Below are 13,772 nucleotides of genomic sequence, written 5' to 3'. Positions count from 1 at the left end.
GGGATGGGAGGGATGGGAAATCATGGCTGTGGAAAGGAGAAGGAAGGATAGGAAAGGGGATTCAGGAAGTAGGGGGAGACTGGGGTGGTGAGGATTGGAGACAGAATGAGTAATTTGCCCTAATTTGCCAGCCGGGAGTGACTGATAGAATCTTGGGGCTGGCAGGGTTGTTGGGGTTGGGGTCTTTGATAGGTCTCTGAGGAGGGAGTGGGGGAAGCAAGACTCTTGCTTGGACTCCTGAGGTGGTCCCTGGGCCACTTCGTGGTGCCAGTCTGCTCCTGTTAACTTTTGCTGTCAGCATTCTTGGCATTTCTGGGAAGGTTTCAGTTGGGACTGGGGAGGTGGGCAGAGCTTGGGGATGGGGCCAGGGCGTGGGTAGGAAAGGCCTGGTGGCGAACAGGTGTTGAGAACAGGCGATTCTTTCAAACTAGCAGTGTTGGTCCGGGTGCTTGGGTTGCTATGTGTGGTGTGTGTGTGTCTACTGTGCGTGTGGCCCTTCATCTGCAGAGTATGTGCATATGTAATGTGATGATTGCATGGCCAAGTGTATTAACTTGACCTTGCCAGGACTTGGGAAATTGACTTTTGGCCCTTCTCTTTAGTCCTTAGTATACTCTGCTTGGTGCTGAGGGGTTGGGCCTGGGCAGCTCTGGGGAGGGGAAGCATTGCAGCTCCTAACTCCTGCCCCTACCCCATTGTGCAGGCTGCTGGTAGGTGCTCCTCAGGCCCTGGCTCTGCCTGGGCAGCAGGCGAACCGCACTGGAGGCCTCTTCGCTTGCCCCCTGAGCCTGGAGGAGACTGACTGCTACAGAGTGGACATCGACCAGGGAGGTGTGAGCCCTGTGGGTGTGAAGTGGGGGGAAGCACATGAGGAGGGGACTCGGGGACTTGGTCTCCTCTTCCCTCCCCTGATTCCCAGTCTCCTGCCTCCAGCTGATGTGCAGAAGGAGAGCAAGGAGAACCAGTGGTTGGGAGTTAGTGTTCGGAGCCAGGGGCCCGGGGGAAAGATTGTCGTGAGTACCACTTCTTGTGATTGTACGCCAGGGCGGGTGTGTATGTGTGTGTGAGTGTACAGTGTGCGCACATACACAGATGTGCTTACAGAACACAAGTTGGGCATATGGTATGATGGTCTGATTCCTAGCACATCACGGAGATATAAAAAGTGTAAGACATGGTACTCGTTCTTATAAATTTAAGCGTCTAACCATCCGTCCATTCATCCATTTGTCAAACTCTTACTGAGAACCTTTTAAGCATCAGGCATTATGCTAGCTACTGAGAGAGGCTATGTAAAGACAGAGAAAAGCCTACATGCTTCAAATAGCCTACTGCATATCATGGAGATTTTCATCCTCTCCTTTTCTGTGTCTTCTGTATCATCATTAACATACACAACATATGGTAATGCAAGTCACTACGGGGCAGACTGTGGTGAATGATATAGTACCCAGTCTGTCAAAGTCTGAAGGAAGAGTGGAGAGAAGGGACTCCTGCAGGTGGGGTGATTTGAGTTAGGCTTTCAAGAATAAGCGATACTTGGAGAGTGGAGAGGGGAGTTATCGAAGTGCTTTGCAGACGAGGTGATGTCACTTACACAGGGTCAGAGAAGGGATCAATCTTGAAATGTTGGGCATAGTCACCTATGGCATGATCAAGGAGGCACAAGTCCTGTGTACCGGCTTAGATGTGCTGGTGGGTGCTCAGGCAGAAGGTGGAACAAGGATTTCTTCCTGCCAGAGCAAGGAAATGGGAGCTGATGGGATAGTGGGTTATGAATATACCTGCCTAACACTGAGCTGGTGGTGGTGCTTAAGTGACGCCAGCATAGGGGTGTGTGTGTGCATGCATGTGTGCACGTGAACCAGCTCTGCCAAACATCTGCATGTGGTTAGCGTGGCTCAAGCAGGTCCCTGGCCCACCCAGGGGAATAGCTCCTCATCTCATCATCCTGCAGACCTGTGCACACCGGTATGAGGCGAGGCAACGAGTGGACCAGATCCTGGAGACGAGGGACGTGATTGGTCGCTGCTTTGTGCTAAGCCAGGACCTGGCTATCCATGATGAATTGGATGGTGGGGAGTGGAAGTTCTGTGAGGGGCGCCCCCAGGGCCACGAACAGTTTGGGTTCTGCCAGCAGGGCGCAGCTGCTGCCTTCTCCCCTGACAGCCACTACCTCCTCTTTGGGGCCCCGGGAACCTATAACTGGAAGGGTGAGTCACTGATCTCGCAGAGGGGAAAAGGGGACCAAATTGTCTTCTTACCTCAGAGAGGGGATTTCAGGCAGCACGTGGCCAAGCATGCCCACATATTCACTGCCATATAGCCCTGTGGCACTGCAACACCTTCCATGTCATGCCAGCACACACATGAATGGAGGTATCTCCTCTCCTTCACATGGCTGTGTTCCTCAACACCCTGGCATGAGCCCCCACACGCACGGCTGGTCCTCCCTATCAACACACCAGCCCACACCTCATCACTCCCATTCCCATCTCTGCACGCTGCTGCTGGCTGAGCTGACACCTGGTGAGTGCGTGCCAAGTCTGCGGGACCCCAGAAGCTTGGGTTGGGGAGGGGGTGGAGACAGAGCTGGAAAGGAGAGGAGGGGCATCCCTGTGTGCCTGTCTAACTAGCATTCAGCCTGAGGGGTGCTCCTCAGTCCCTGTCCTGGGCACTAACAGGTCTGTTCTTGCAGGCACTGCCAGGGTGGAGCTCTGTGCACAGGGCTCAGCGGACCTGGCCCACCTCGACGACGGGCCCTACGAGGCGGGGGGTGAGAAGGAGCAGGACCCCCGCCTCATCCCTGTCCCTGCCAACAGCTACTTTGGTAGGGACCTCTCCCGGCCCAGAGCCACTCTAACCCTATGCTCCTCTCTCTTGTCCTCCCTCTCCACGCTCCCACCCTTCTGTCTCCGTCTCTGTCTCTCACCCTGTCTTTCTGTCTTTTTGTTTCTGATTCTTATCTCTCTGGCCTCTTTGCCTCTCTTGTATATTCTTTCTCCACCTCTTTCCTCTTCTTCTTGCCTTTGTGTCCGGCCCTGTCTCCCCACTCTGTGGCCCATCCTCTGGATGTCCCTTCCCTGGTGTCTCCCCCCATCCCACCCCCCGCAGGGTTGCTCTTTGTGACCAACATTGATAGCTCAGACCCTGACCAGCTGGTGTATAAAACTTTGGACCCTGCTGACCGGCTCCCAGGACCAGCCGGAGACTTGGCCCTGAATAGCTACTTAGGTTTGTAAGCGCCCACCCACGTCCTCCTGGGCCCTGGGGGCTTGGCCTGGCTTTCCTCCTCTCCTGCCCCGCACCCCGCAACACACACCCAGGGAAACACATGTTGGGTCCAAATTTCAGAGACAAGCTAGGCCCAGTGACCAAGCCCAAGAAGAGGCCCCAAGGGGGAGAGCCTAAGGGCCTGTGAACAGGGGTCTCCCTGGAAGAAGAACCAGGCGGGTGGAGACTGTGCTGGGAAGGAAGGCGGCTAGACCTCTAGGGGGACTTTCGCTCAGGCATGGATGGTAGGCACATGCTGGAGAAAGGTCTAGCCATGTTGGTAAGTTCTTCTAATTGTCTTATGTGCGTCCCATTGCAGAGAAGGAGGAGATGAGGCCTGGGAGATATTTGGGTGAATCAAGCTCTTCCCTACCCGCTTTCTATGCCCCCATCCATGCGAAGACTTCCTCTCCCAGCCAGGGTGGTGGGAGTGGGGTTCACTGGATAAGTTTGGGGCCTCTTGGGTGTGCAGAGGGGAGAACAATTCCCTGGGCATCCTGGGAGCGGGGCCCTGCCCCAGATTCTGCCAGTGCGCTCACAGTGTCTGGCCTTTTCAGCCATTGCCTTTCTCTTTCTTCCCCCGTCCCTGAGGCTGACCTCATTGCACTCTTGTGCCAAACTCTAGTTCTCTGGGTGTGTGTGTGGGGCAGGGGCTGCCAGGAGTCTGGAGGGGGAGGAGGAGAGGTCCAGCTGTGATGGTGATTACTGGAGGGCGCCTCCACCTTTTGGCTCTGGACCAGTGAGGAGGGGGCGGTAGGGGCTGCAACACACCCTGGCTCCTGAGTCTTGTGGGGAGTGCTCACTGGTAGGTCACTCCCACCCAGGTTTCTCCATTGACTCGGGGAAGGGCCTGGTGCGTGCAGAGGAGCTGAGCTTTGTGGCTGGGGCCCCCCGTGCCAACCACAAGGGTGCTGTGGTTATTCTGCGCAAAGATAGTGCCAGTCGCTTGGTGCCGGAAGTTATGCTGTCCGGGGAGCGCCTGACCTCTGGCTTTGGCTACTCACTGGCTGTGACTGATCTCAACAATGATGGGTGAGTGGGCAGCAGGGAGTGGAGCCAGGCGGATCTGGTCCAGGAGGTCAGAGGGTCCTGTGGCATTTCCTCCTAAACTCCCCTGATCGGGGAGGATGCCACACTGACTGTCTTTCTTTCTCCGTAGCTGGGCAGACCTGGTAGTAGGTGCCCCCTACTTCTTTGAGCGCCAAGAAGAGCTAGGGGGTGCTGTGTATGTGTACATGAACCAAGGGGGTCACTGGGCTGGGGTCTCCCCTCTCCGGCTCTGTGGCTCCCCCGAATCCATGTTTGGGATCAGCCTGGCTGTCCTGGGGGACCTCAACCAAGATGGCTTCCCAGGTGTGATTGGGAACTAGAAAGGCACAGGGGAGGGAGGGGGCAGGGGCAGGAACGGGAAGTGCCTCAGAGGTCAAGGGGAGATCCTTTGAGGGCTCAGGGAGAGATGCATTCTGGGCTCACATCTGAACTTTACCATTTACCAGCTTTGTGACCTTGGGCAAGTTACCTAACGTTTCTGAGCTAGTAATATCTGCAGAGAATAGCCGAGAGGATTAAAAGTGATATGTGTAAGGTGCTTGGGACTTAGTAGTCTCTCAAAAAAATAGAAAACATATGATATGGGACTATCGGAGGGAAAGTTGGGGCCTGGACCTTGTCACCCCCTTGTCACCCCTCGCCGCACCCCTACTCCCCGCCCCCAGTCTGACTGCATTTTCCCCATGCCTGCAGATATCGCTGTGGGTGCTCCCTTTGATGGGGACGGAAAAGTCTTTATCTACCACGGGAGCAGTCTAGGGGTTGTTGTCAAACCTTCCCAGGTGAGGGGCGTTGTGATGAGGGAGTGGGTGTGGGTAGGAAAAGGGGGAATAGGAGCAGAGGGCAGGGGAGGAGGCAGAGGCCCGGCAGCGGTGGGGAGGGGAGCTGACAGTCAGGTCTTGCAGGTGCTGGAGGGCGAGGCCGTGGGCATAAAGAGCTTCGGCTACTCTCTGTCCGGCGGCCTGGATGTGGATGGGAATCATTACCCTGACCTACTGGTGGGCTCGCTGGCCGACGCTGCTGTGCTTTTCAGGTGAGCCCCTGCCTCAACTCTGCCTTCTCCCTCCCTGATGCTCCATGGCCCATTTGAGAACCAAATCTCATGCCAAAGAGCCTGCCCACCTCCCCAGTTTCCCAGCCACATGTTCTCATGTTTTTTGTGCTCTCAACTCCCCATTCCCTAGGGCCAGACCGGTCCTCCATGTCTCCCATGAGGTCTTTATTGCTCCACGAAACATCGACCTAGAACAGCCCAACTGTGCTGGTGGCCACTCAGTCTGGTGAGGTGGGATCCAAGGGAAAGGAGGCTGGGTGGCAGCCTCCAGGGTCTCTAGGCCCCTTGCCCTTTTCCGTTTCTCTGCCTAGTTTGGGGCTGGGGGCTGGGGCAGGAGTGGGCAGGGTGAGGGTTCAGACTTGGCCGGGCAGCCTTGCTTGGCTCAGAAGCTAACCTTTGCCCCCACAGTGTGGACCTAAGGGTCTGTTTCAGCTACATTGCAGTCCCCAGCAGCTACAACCCTATTGTGGGTGAGTGAGGTTCCCCTTCCCACCTCCCACCTCGTTGGGTTTCAAGGCAGGGTTCACTCCGAGGTGGAGAGGAGGGCCTCTGGGAACAGGGTCAGATTGGAGCAGCTCCCCAGCTCACTGGGTCCTCTCTTCTCTCCATGGACCACAGCCCTGGATTATGTGTTAGATGGGGACACAGACCGCAGGCTCCGGGGCCAGGTCCCCCGTGTGACCTTCCCGAGCCGTGGCCTGGATGACCCCAAGCACCAAGCTTCAGGCACCGTGTGGCTGAAGCACCAGCATGACCGAGTCTGCGGAGACACCATGTTCCAGTTACAGGTGGACACTGACCCCTTGGCCTCTGAGGGTCGTTGTCATTGCATGATCTCTTTTCCTTGATTCCTCTTAGCTTCTTCCCTAACACATTCACACCTCATTCTAAAATCTTGACTTTTGGGAAGCCTTCTTTATGGGCTAACCTCCTCCTCACCTGTTGCTTTTTTGTGTTTCCTGCCAAGTTTTTTACTCCCTGGAGATGGAGATGGCAGAGTCCATTGTTACATCCGGTCCTGAAAGCCCTAAATCCTGGGTCTCCTCTCTTCTCCACCCCAGTTGTTCCCCCTTCTCCTTACTCAGTTCTCCACCTCTCTCCTTAAGCCTCTTTCCAAGTTTCAGAATCTGTCCTGGGTCTGGCTGGGGCTGTGGGCAGGGCTGAGGCCTGGGGATTGTTCTTGTATCCATGTCCATCTTTTCCCTTTCCAGGAGAACGTCAAAGACAAGCTTCGGGCCATTGTGGTGACTCTGTCCTATAGCCTCCAGACCCCTCGGCTCCGACGACAGGCTCCTGGCCAGGGGCTGCCTCTAGTGGCCCCCATTCTCAATGCCCACCAGCCCAGCACCCAGCGGGCAGAGGCGAGCATGTATTCTGGTTTAGCCTAGAAGGAGGAGCTGGGAGAGGCGATGATCATGGCCCCTCACCAGTGACACTCATTCATAGCTTGTAAAGTTCTTTCACATGTTATTCCAGTAGTTCCTGATATCTCTAGGTACTGTAGTAGGTAGACCCCCAAATGGAAAATGGTCCAAAGGGCCATATTCTCTTAGTCAGAAGGGACAGTGTTCCTTGATTCCATGTAGTCATCTCAGGGGCCCAGACTGATGGGGGTCTGCCATCTTAAAATGTGGCCCCCAAGGTCCTTGGATCATCTTTATACTGGTCAGTGGGAAGCTCCTGGTATGATTCTCATGGCCAGTTCTGAAGTGGCACTCTTTACTTTCTTTTCACCTTTTAAATCTGGAACTCAGTTACGTGCGAGGAAAGCTGGGAAAATGTGATCTCACTGTGGACTAGCCTGCTAGTCTCTACCATGGCATCATAATTTTCCCATCATTTTACTGATGAGGACACAGCTCAGAGTGGTTATGTGACAAGCTCAGTGTTACACAGCCAGTAAGCAGCAGATCTGAGAGTTGAACCCAGGTTGTGTAATCCTGTGGTACTCTACCTCACCATGTGCCTTAGTGACATATTTGCCCCTTGTCCCGCCCCCTAGGAATGACCCTCTCCTCAAATCTCTCCCTAGATCCACTTCCTGAAGCAAGGCTGTGGCGAAGATAAGATATGCCAGAGCAATCTACAGCTGGTCCATGCCCGCTTCTGTGCCCGGGTCAGCGATACAGAATTCCAGCCTCTGCCCATGTGAGGGGGAGCAAGGGAGCAGGTGGGGTGGGCAGGCAAGAGTTCAAGGAATGGAAGGAAGCCCCTTCAGTAGGTCTAGGCAGAGGGAGGGGCTGAGCCTGCAGAGGGAGGATGGAAGGCTGGGGAGGACCTGCTGATAACTCAGAGGACTGCAGGATAAGGGTCAGCGACATGGCACAGGCGCTCCTCTGGTTAGGAATAACAATCCTTCCCAATGCAGTTTCCATACATCTCACTATTTAGTCTTCACAACCCTGTGAGATAGGAATTATTATTAGTCTCACTTCATGGATGGAGAATAGAGGCTTAGAGAGGTTAACTTACTTGCCCAAAGCGAGTCAGGTGTGCTACTGGGTCCAGAATGGAAGTCCCCTGACTCCCAGTCTAGATCTCTCTAGAGTATCAGAGGACCTGAGGCTTGGACTGGTGGGTGCAGAGGCTCAGGGAGTGAAGGCCCGCTGCAGGAGTGAGAGAGGCAGGGGGTGTTCAGATTTCAGAGTAAGTGGGATCTGACCCTCCAGGGATGTGGATGGGACAACAGCCCTGTTTGCACTGAGTGGGCAGCCTGTCATTGGCCTGGAGTTGAAGGTTACCAACCTGCCCTCGGACCCAGCCCAGCCTCAGGCCGATGGGGATGATGCCCATGAAGCCCAGCTCCTGGTCAGCCTCCCTGCCTCTCTGCACTACTCAGGAGTGCGGGCCCTGGATCCTGCGGTGAGGACCTTGGTGGGGTTCGTGGGGTCTTGCGGGGCTTCGGTAACCCAAAGTGACTTCTCCTTCTTTCCTTACTCCAGGAGAAGCCACTGTGCCTGTCCAATGAGAATGCCTCCCATGTTGAGTGTGAGCTGGGGAACCCCATGAAGAGAGACACCCAGGTTGGCACTCTGCTCTTATCCCTATCTGAGTGACCTCTAACCCCTGACCTCTCAAGACCCTGGCCTCCCCTGACCCAAATTTCACTCTACCCTTGTCCTAGATCACCTTCTATCTCATCCTCAGCACCTCAGGGATCACCATTGAGACCACGGAGCTGGAGGTGGAGCTGCTGTTGGCCACGTAAGCCTGGCAGGGCTGGAGTGGGTGAGGTTGGGGGCAGTAGAATTAATGTCCACCTGTAAGTGGCTCCCCTGACCCCTTGAGGTGGGGTCTGTGCCTGCTACCCACGCCTGTCCCTGCCCACATGCCAGGATCAGTGAGCAGGAGCTGCATCCCGTCTCTGCCCGGGCCCGTGTCTTCATTGAGCTGCCACTATCCATCACGGGGTAAGCCCTGCCCCAGTGAGCACCTGCGCTGGTGGGGCAGGTATCGCCACTCCCAAGCCCAGGCCTGGGCTCTTCCTCCTGACCCTCCATCAGGCCTCAGGCCTCCTCAGTTCTTGTTTTGGCCCCTCTTCTCCAGGGTGGCCATTCCCCAGCAGCTCTTCTTCTCTGGCGTGGTACGGGGCGAGAGCGCCATGCGGTCTGAGCGGGATGTGGGCAGCAAGGTCAAGTATGAGGTCACGGTAAGTGTTCCTGGTAAGTCTTCCTGTATGGCAGCTTGGTGGTCCAGCAAGTTCGAGGCTTCTCCTTGCTCCTGGACCTCGGCTGTGGGCAGGAGTTTGTGTAGAGGCCTCAACTAACTTTTTCCTGGTCATCCCTGACTGGACATCTCAACTGCTGCTCTGGGGAGGCCATGAGAGCTCGGGGAAGCTTCTCTGTCAGAGGCCTCAGCTGGAGAGGTGGGGGACATGTGAGGAGAGCTGACGTTCCTTCCCAAAACTCTGCCCTGGCTGGCCGGGGCCTCCCCACACCTCCTAGTGACATCTCCAGGTTTTCCTGGCTTCGAGGTGGGTGGAGAATGGTGCAGGGTTGGGTCTGGGATCCTGCGTCTTTGTTGAAACTGTGCTTCCTAAGGCCCTCCCCTCAGCTCTTGTCCCCTCCATCTCTGCTTAGAAACTGAGCTCTCTCTGTTCACACTCCCTGTGCCCGCAGGTCTCCAACCAGGGCCAGTCGCTCAACACCCTGGGCTCTGCATTCCTCAACATCATGTGGCCCCACGAGATTGCCAACGGAAAGTGGCTGCTGTACCCCATGCGGGTGGAGCTGGAGGGCGGGCAGGGGCCTGGGCCGAAGGGGCTCTGTTCTCCCAGGCCCAACATCCTCCGCCTGGTGAGGCTTAGGCAGGGTGGATGGGGGCCACTGAAGCAGGGTGGGAGGGTTAGACTCTGGGAAGGGTGTCATGGGGCTGGGGTATATGGGTGGGCAGAGGGTCAGGATGAAGGCGGTGGGAAGGAGATGCCATCTCAGGGCTGTTGCATTTGGAGGGACACTCACTGGGTCCCCCTTCTCACATGTAGGATGTAGACAACAGGGACAGGAGGCGGCGGGAGCTGGAGCAGCCAGAGCAGCAGGAGCCTCATGAGCAGCTGGAGCCTAGCACGTCCTGGTGGCCAGTGTCCTCTGCTGAGAAGAAAAAAAACATCACCCTGGTGAGGGCAGGACAAATGTGGTACAGCCAGAATGGCGTGTGTGTGGTGATGTGACAGAGGATGCTGGGGGCAGGGAACTTCAGGGTGGTGGGTGTCCAGGGAGGCCGGCCTGCCGAGAGGTGTGGTGGTGGTCAAACACCTGTTGCAAGTTGATGAGACAGTTCACATCACACCTGTGTAGCTGCTGCTGACACCACAGATCCCATCACGCCTGCCGAGTGCTTACTCCAGAGCAGGGCACTTGACCTACAGCCAGTGAGTTAGCTGTGCATTCAATCTTCCTCACATGTATATGAAAGATGACATTTTATAGGGGTGGGATGGTTTTAGCCATCTTCGAGATGTTCGTTATTCTTTTTAACACTTTTAGGACAAAAAAGCATTTGTGTAAAAAAACCTGCTTGAGTTTTACAATGTCAAAAACATTTTAAGTTTTTAAAAGTTCTAATAATTAAAATTATAGTGTATTATGTGTGATTCATTAAGTCTACCCCTTTTGAGCAATTTTGCCTCCCTTTTTTTCTGCTAGTTTCACATAGTTTTGTTCTTTAAGTGGATTTATGGAGCAAATTGGCACATACTCTGTACTCTTCCCTTGAGAATGACGCTGGCAATGAGAGTGTGGAAGGACATAGATTGGGGGAGGGTATTTGGCTGGTTGCCAGGAGGTGAAACCCAGGTATGGATGTGTGGATATAACAGAATAACAGAGGCAAGAAGTCAAAGAGACTGCAGGGGATTGGGGTCAGCTCTGGTGTCATCTGCCTGGGAGGGAGCTCTACTGTCCTACCCTTTCCCTCCTGGGGGCAATCGGTTTCTCTGCTCCCCTGAGAACAGGCAAACTAAGGTGCCTGGGGGTAGTCAGTGTGAATTTGCATAATCACTGTTTCTCTATTGTATGGATAGTCTTGCCTTCTCCATGTGACTGATTTCCCCTGAAAGGCAAGCCTTCTTACTAAAAACTTTGCAATTGATTCTTTCACTTAAAATTAAGGCAGAAGACCTTGCTTTTAGACGAATTGACCAAGAGTTCTTGATTTGCTCAAAAGTGGCAAAATAAAAGATGACTCACAGAATTCAATCACTCTAAAAGCGGTTCTTCTGTATATGAAGCGTGATCAATATGACACAGTTTTTAGGCAAATGGGCTGTTAGATGAGATTGGGCCAAATGAGTTTAGGTCAGGCCTGGAAGGAACGGGGCCCTAGTCCCCTGTCTCTCCATCAGCTCCCTGGGCAGACTCATCCTCCTTCAATGAGTTTGGGCTTAGTGTAGGAGTGTGGCTTTGCCAAATATGGCCTGGGTTCAAATATCTGCTACTCCACTTACTGGATTTGCTAGCTGTGTGACCTGAGGCAGGTCACCTGGCCTCTTTAAACTTTAATTTTCTAGTTTGAAGAATGAGGATGGCAATAATATGTACCTTGTAGGACAATTATGAAGCTAAATGAGATAAGCGTTTGCAGGTAGTAGGTGCTCAATAATGGGACCAACATTGGGTAACATCAGCATGAACTGGGGAAGCTATTCTGCTGCTTTCTAGTAAGAGACCTTCTCCTTGCTCCCCATGCATTTCAAAGCCAAATAGCCCAGATTTAGAGTAGGCCACTGTTTTGGACCACAAAGTCAGTTCGGGAAGACTTCCTGGAGGAGGGGGAGTTTGAAGCCAGTTAAGGAAAATGGGAGAAATATGAGTGAGAAAGGGGGAAAAGGAGGTCCAAGATGTAGGGGCTCATGGAGGTATGAATAAATTCTCCAGGCAGTCTCTGTGTCTGTGTGTCCATGTTTATAAGGGTGCTGGGCCCTGGGCAGGCTTCATAGCTCAGAGCCCTGCCTGTTCTTGTCCCCAGGACTGTGCCCGGAACACAGCCAACTGCATAATATTCAGTTGCCCACTCTACAGCTTTGACCGTGCGGCTGTGCTGCATGTCTGGGGTCGCCTCTGGAACAGCACCTTCCTGGAGGTCAGAGCACTGCTGGGGTGATGGGCTGGGTGTCTTCCTCTTCAGTAGCCCCTCTGGGACTCACTTCTCCTTCAACCTCCTGCCTGTCCAAATGCAGCACATGCTTAATCCAAGATGGGCAGAAATACGCTCTGTGTTGGGCACCATTCCATTTATAATTTCAGGAGCTCGTGGGAAGTGAGGGAACAGGGGGCACTTAGGAGGAGGGTTTCCTTCCCTGCTCCTTTAGGAGTACTCAGCTGTGAAGTCTCTGGAAGTGATTGTCCGTGCCAACATCACTGTGAAGTCTTCAATCAAGAACTTGGTGCTCAGAGATGCCTCAACAGTGGTGAGCTGCAGAGCTGGGAGTTGGGGGTGGGGGAACTCTTCTCTCCCATCGCCCCACCCCTGTTCCATTAATCCCTCGCTTCTCCAGATTCCAGTGATGGTATACTTGGACCCGGTGGCTGTGGTGGCAGAGGGAGTCCCCTGGTGGGTTATCCTCCTGGCTGTACTGGCTGGGCTGCTGGTGTTGGCGCTGCTGGTGCTGCTCATGTGGAAGGTGAGGCTTGGGGAGGGTGGGGCTGGTGGGGTGGGGCTTCCCTGTCATGCAGGTGGCCTTTCTTGCCCTGGTTTTCGCTCACCCACTCTCTCGTTTACTCAGCAAATCTTCATTGAGCACTTACCCTATATGTACCAGGGACCCTATCAAGTCCTGGATGTTTCAGGAGAGAGGTCAGATGCAGAGTTTTAAAAAAATTTATTTTTTAATTACAGTCAACACAGAATATTATACTAGTGAGTAATTTTTATGATTGGCAATTCATACTTCTTAATCCTTTTCACTTTCACCCATCCTCCCAAACTATCTCCCAACTGGTGACCGCCAATTAGTTCTCTGTATCTTTGAGTTTGTTCCTGTTTTGTGTGTTCATTTTTTTTGGGTTTTAGATTCCACATACAAGTGAAAGTCAGATGCAGATCTTGTCCTCAGAGATTCGAGAGTCTAGTGGGGGAGGCGAAGCTCGTAGTCAAGGACAAGGCAGAAGACACTAAGTGAAGAGAGTGCAGTGGGAGTTTAGAGGAGGCAAAGCTTCTGAGTCGGCAGCCCCGGAGCTGGGCCTTAGAAGCTGTGGTAGTCGGATCTGGATGTGGGAGATGAAGTGCGTCGGGTCTGGGCCTTCAAGAAGGACTATGGGAGGCCGAGTCACGGAGGTAGGGAAGTGTGATCTGATATAACTAGAGCATGGCAGATAAGTCCCGGAAGGAAACTGTGGCCGCGAAGGCCACGGCATGGAGAATTACTTGCAGGAAACTGCCTCCAGGACTGAACGCAGAGCCTCTACATACCAAGGTCTCCGTGGAACCATTCTTGAACACACAGGGTGTAGGCAGAATCACATTCCCATCTGGGGCTCCACACGAAGGCACACGTATGCACATGGCAGTACAGAGGATCGCTTCCATCACCAGCAGTCGTACCCTGAACCACATGCTATGTATGGGCCATGGGGAACCACGCGTGTCCTTGTGGCAATATGGAGAACTCCCTCCCAGCCCACCCGCCCCTGACCAATCACAGAACAAACACACCATTTAACAAATGTGAGTCGTCAGTGGACCAGGCCCCCAGAGTAGGATACAAACTGTTGGGAAACTGGTCATTGTTGGGGGAGATCGATGCCTTCATGAAACTGGTTCCAGAATCCCTGCTCCCTGTCCCCAAGGGAGGGGAATAGAGCAGAACTAAGTTGCCATCTTTCCCCAGTCTTCCCGTCTCCCCCTCATTTGCTCCCCTCCTCCCTTGACATCCCAGTGTGGCTTCTTCCGTCGGAAC

General features: G+C 54.0%; 1 protein-coding gene across 6 annotated transcripts in view; it reads left to right on the top strand.

The window, feature by feature from the left end:
• ITGA7 (integrin subunit alpha 7) overlaps positions 1–13,772 on the top strand; it is a 19,200-nt gene that overhangs the window by 3,675 nt on the left and 1,753 nt on the right. The window contains exons 2-25 of one of the 6 annotated variants that reach the window (XM_015587069.2): positions 704–831; positions 934–1,013; positions 1,958–2,213; positions 2,699–2,776; positions 3,115–3,234; positions 4,098–4,305; positions 4,433–4,626; positions 5,017–5,105; positions 5,229–5,356; positions 5,508–5,603; positions 5,786–5,847; positions 5,996–6,165; positions 6,589–6,738; positions 7,410–7,525; positions 8,047–8,239; positions 8,320–8,400; positions 8,502–8,581; positions 8,713–8,787; positions 8,924–9,026; positions 9,496–9,672; positions 9,861–9,992; positions 11,843–11,956; positions 12,186–12,284; positions 12,372–12,497. In XM_015587069.2, coding sequence (XP_015442555.1) covers positions 704–831; positions 934–1,013; positions 1,958–2,213; positions 2,699–2,776; positions 3,115–3,234; positions 4,098–4,305; positions 4,433–4,626; positions 5,017–5,105; positions 5,229–5,356; positions 5,508–5,603; positions 5,786–5,847; positions 5,996–6,165; positions 6,589–6,738; positions 7,410–7,525; positions 8,047–8,239; positions 8,320–8,400; positions 8,502–8,581; positions 8,713–8,787; positions 8,924–9,026; positions 9,496–9,672; positions 9,861–9,992; positions 11,843–11,956; positions 12,186–12,284; positions 12,372–12,497 — 3,055 coding nt within the window. The other 5 variants (XM_015587068.2, XM_006908860.3, XM_006908859.3 and 2 more) reach the window with 5 other exon arrangements.

The sequence above is a fragment of the Pteropus alecto genome, unplaced genomic scaffold (assembly GCF_000325575.1).
Source record: "Pteropus alecto unplaced genomic scaffold, ASM32557v1 scaffold433, whole genome shotgun sequence".
Lineage (NCBI taxonomy): Eukaryota > Metazoa > Chordata > Mammalia > Chiroptera > Pteropodidae > Pteropus > Pteropus alecto.
Note: the sequence above shows the minus strand (reverse complement) of the source record. Positions and strands in the feature narration are given on the sequence as shown.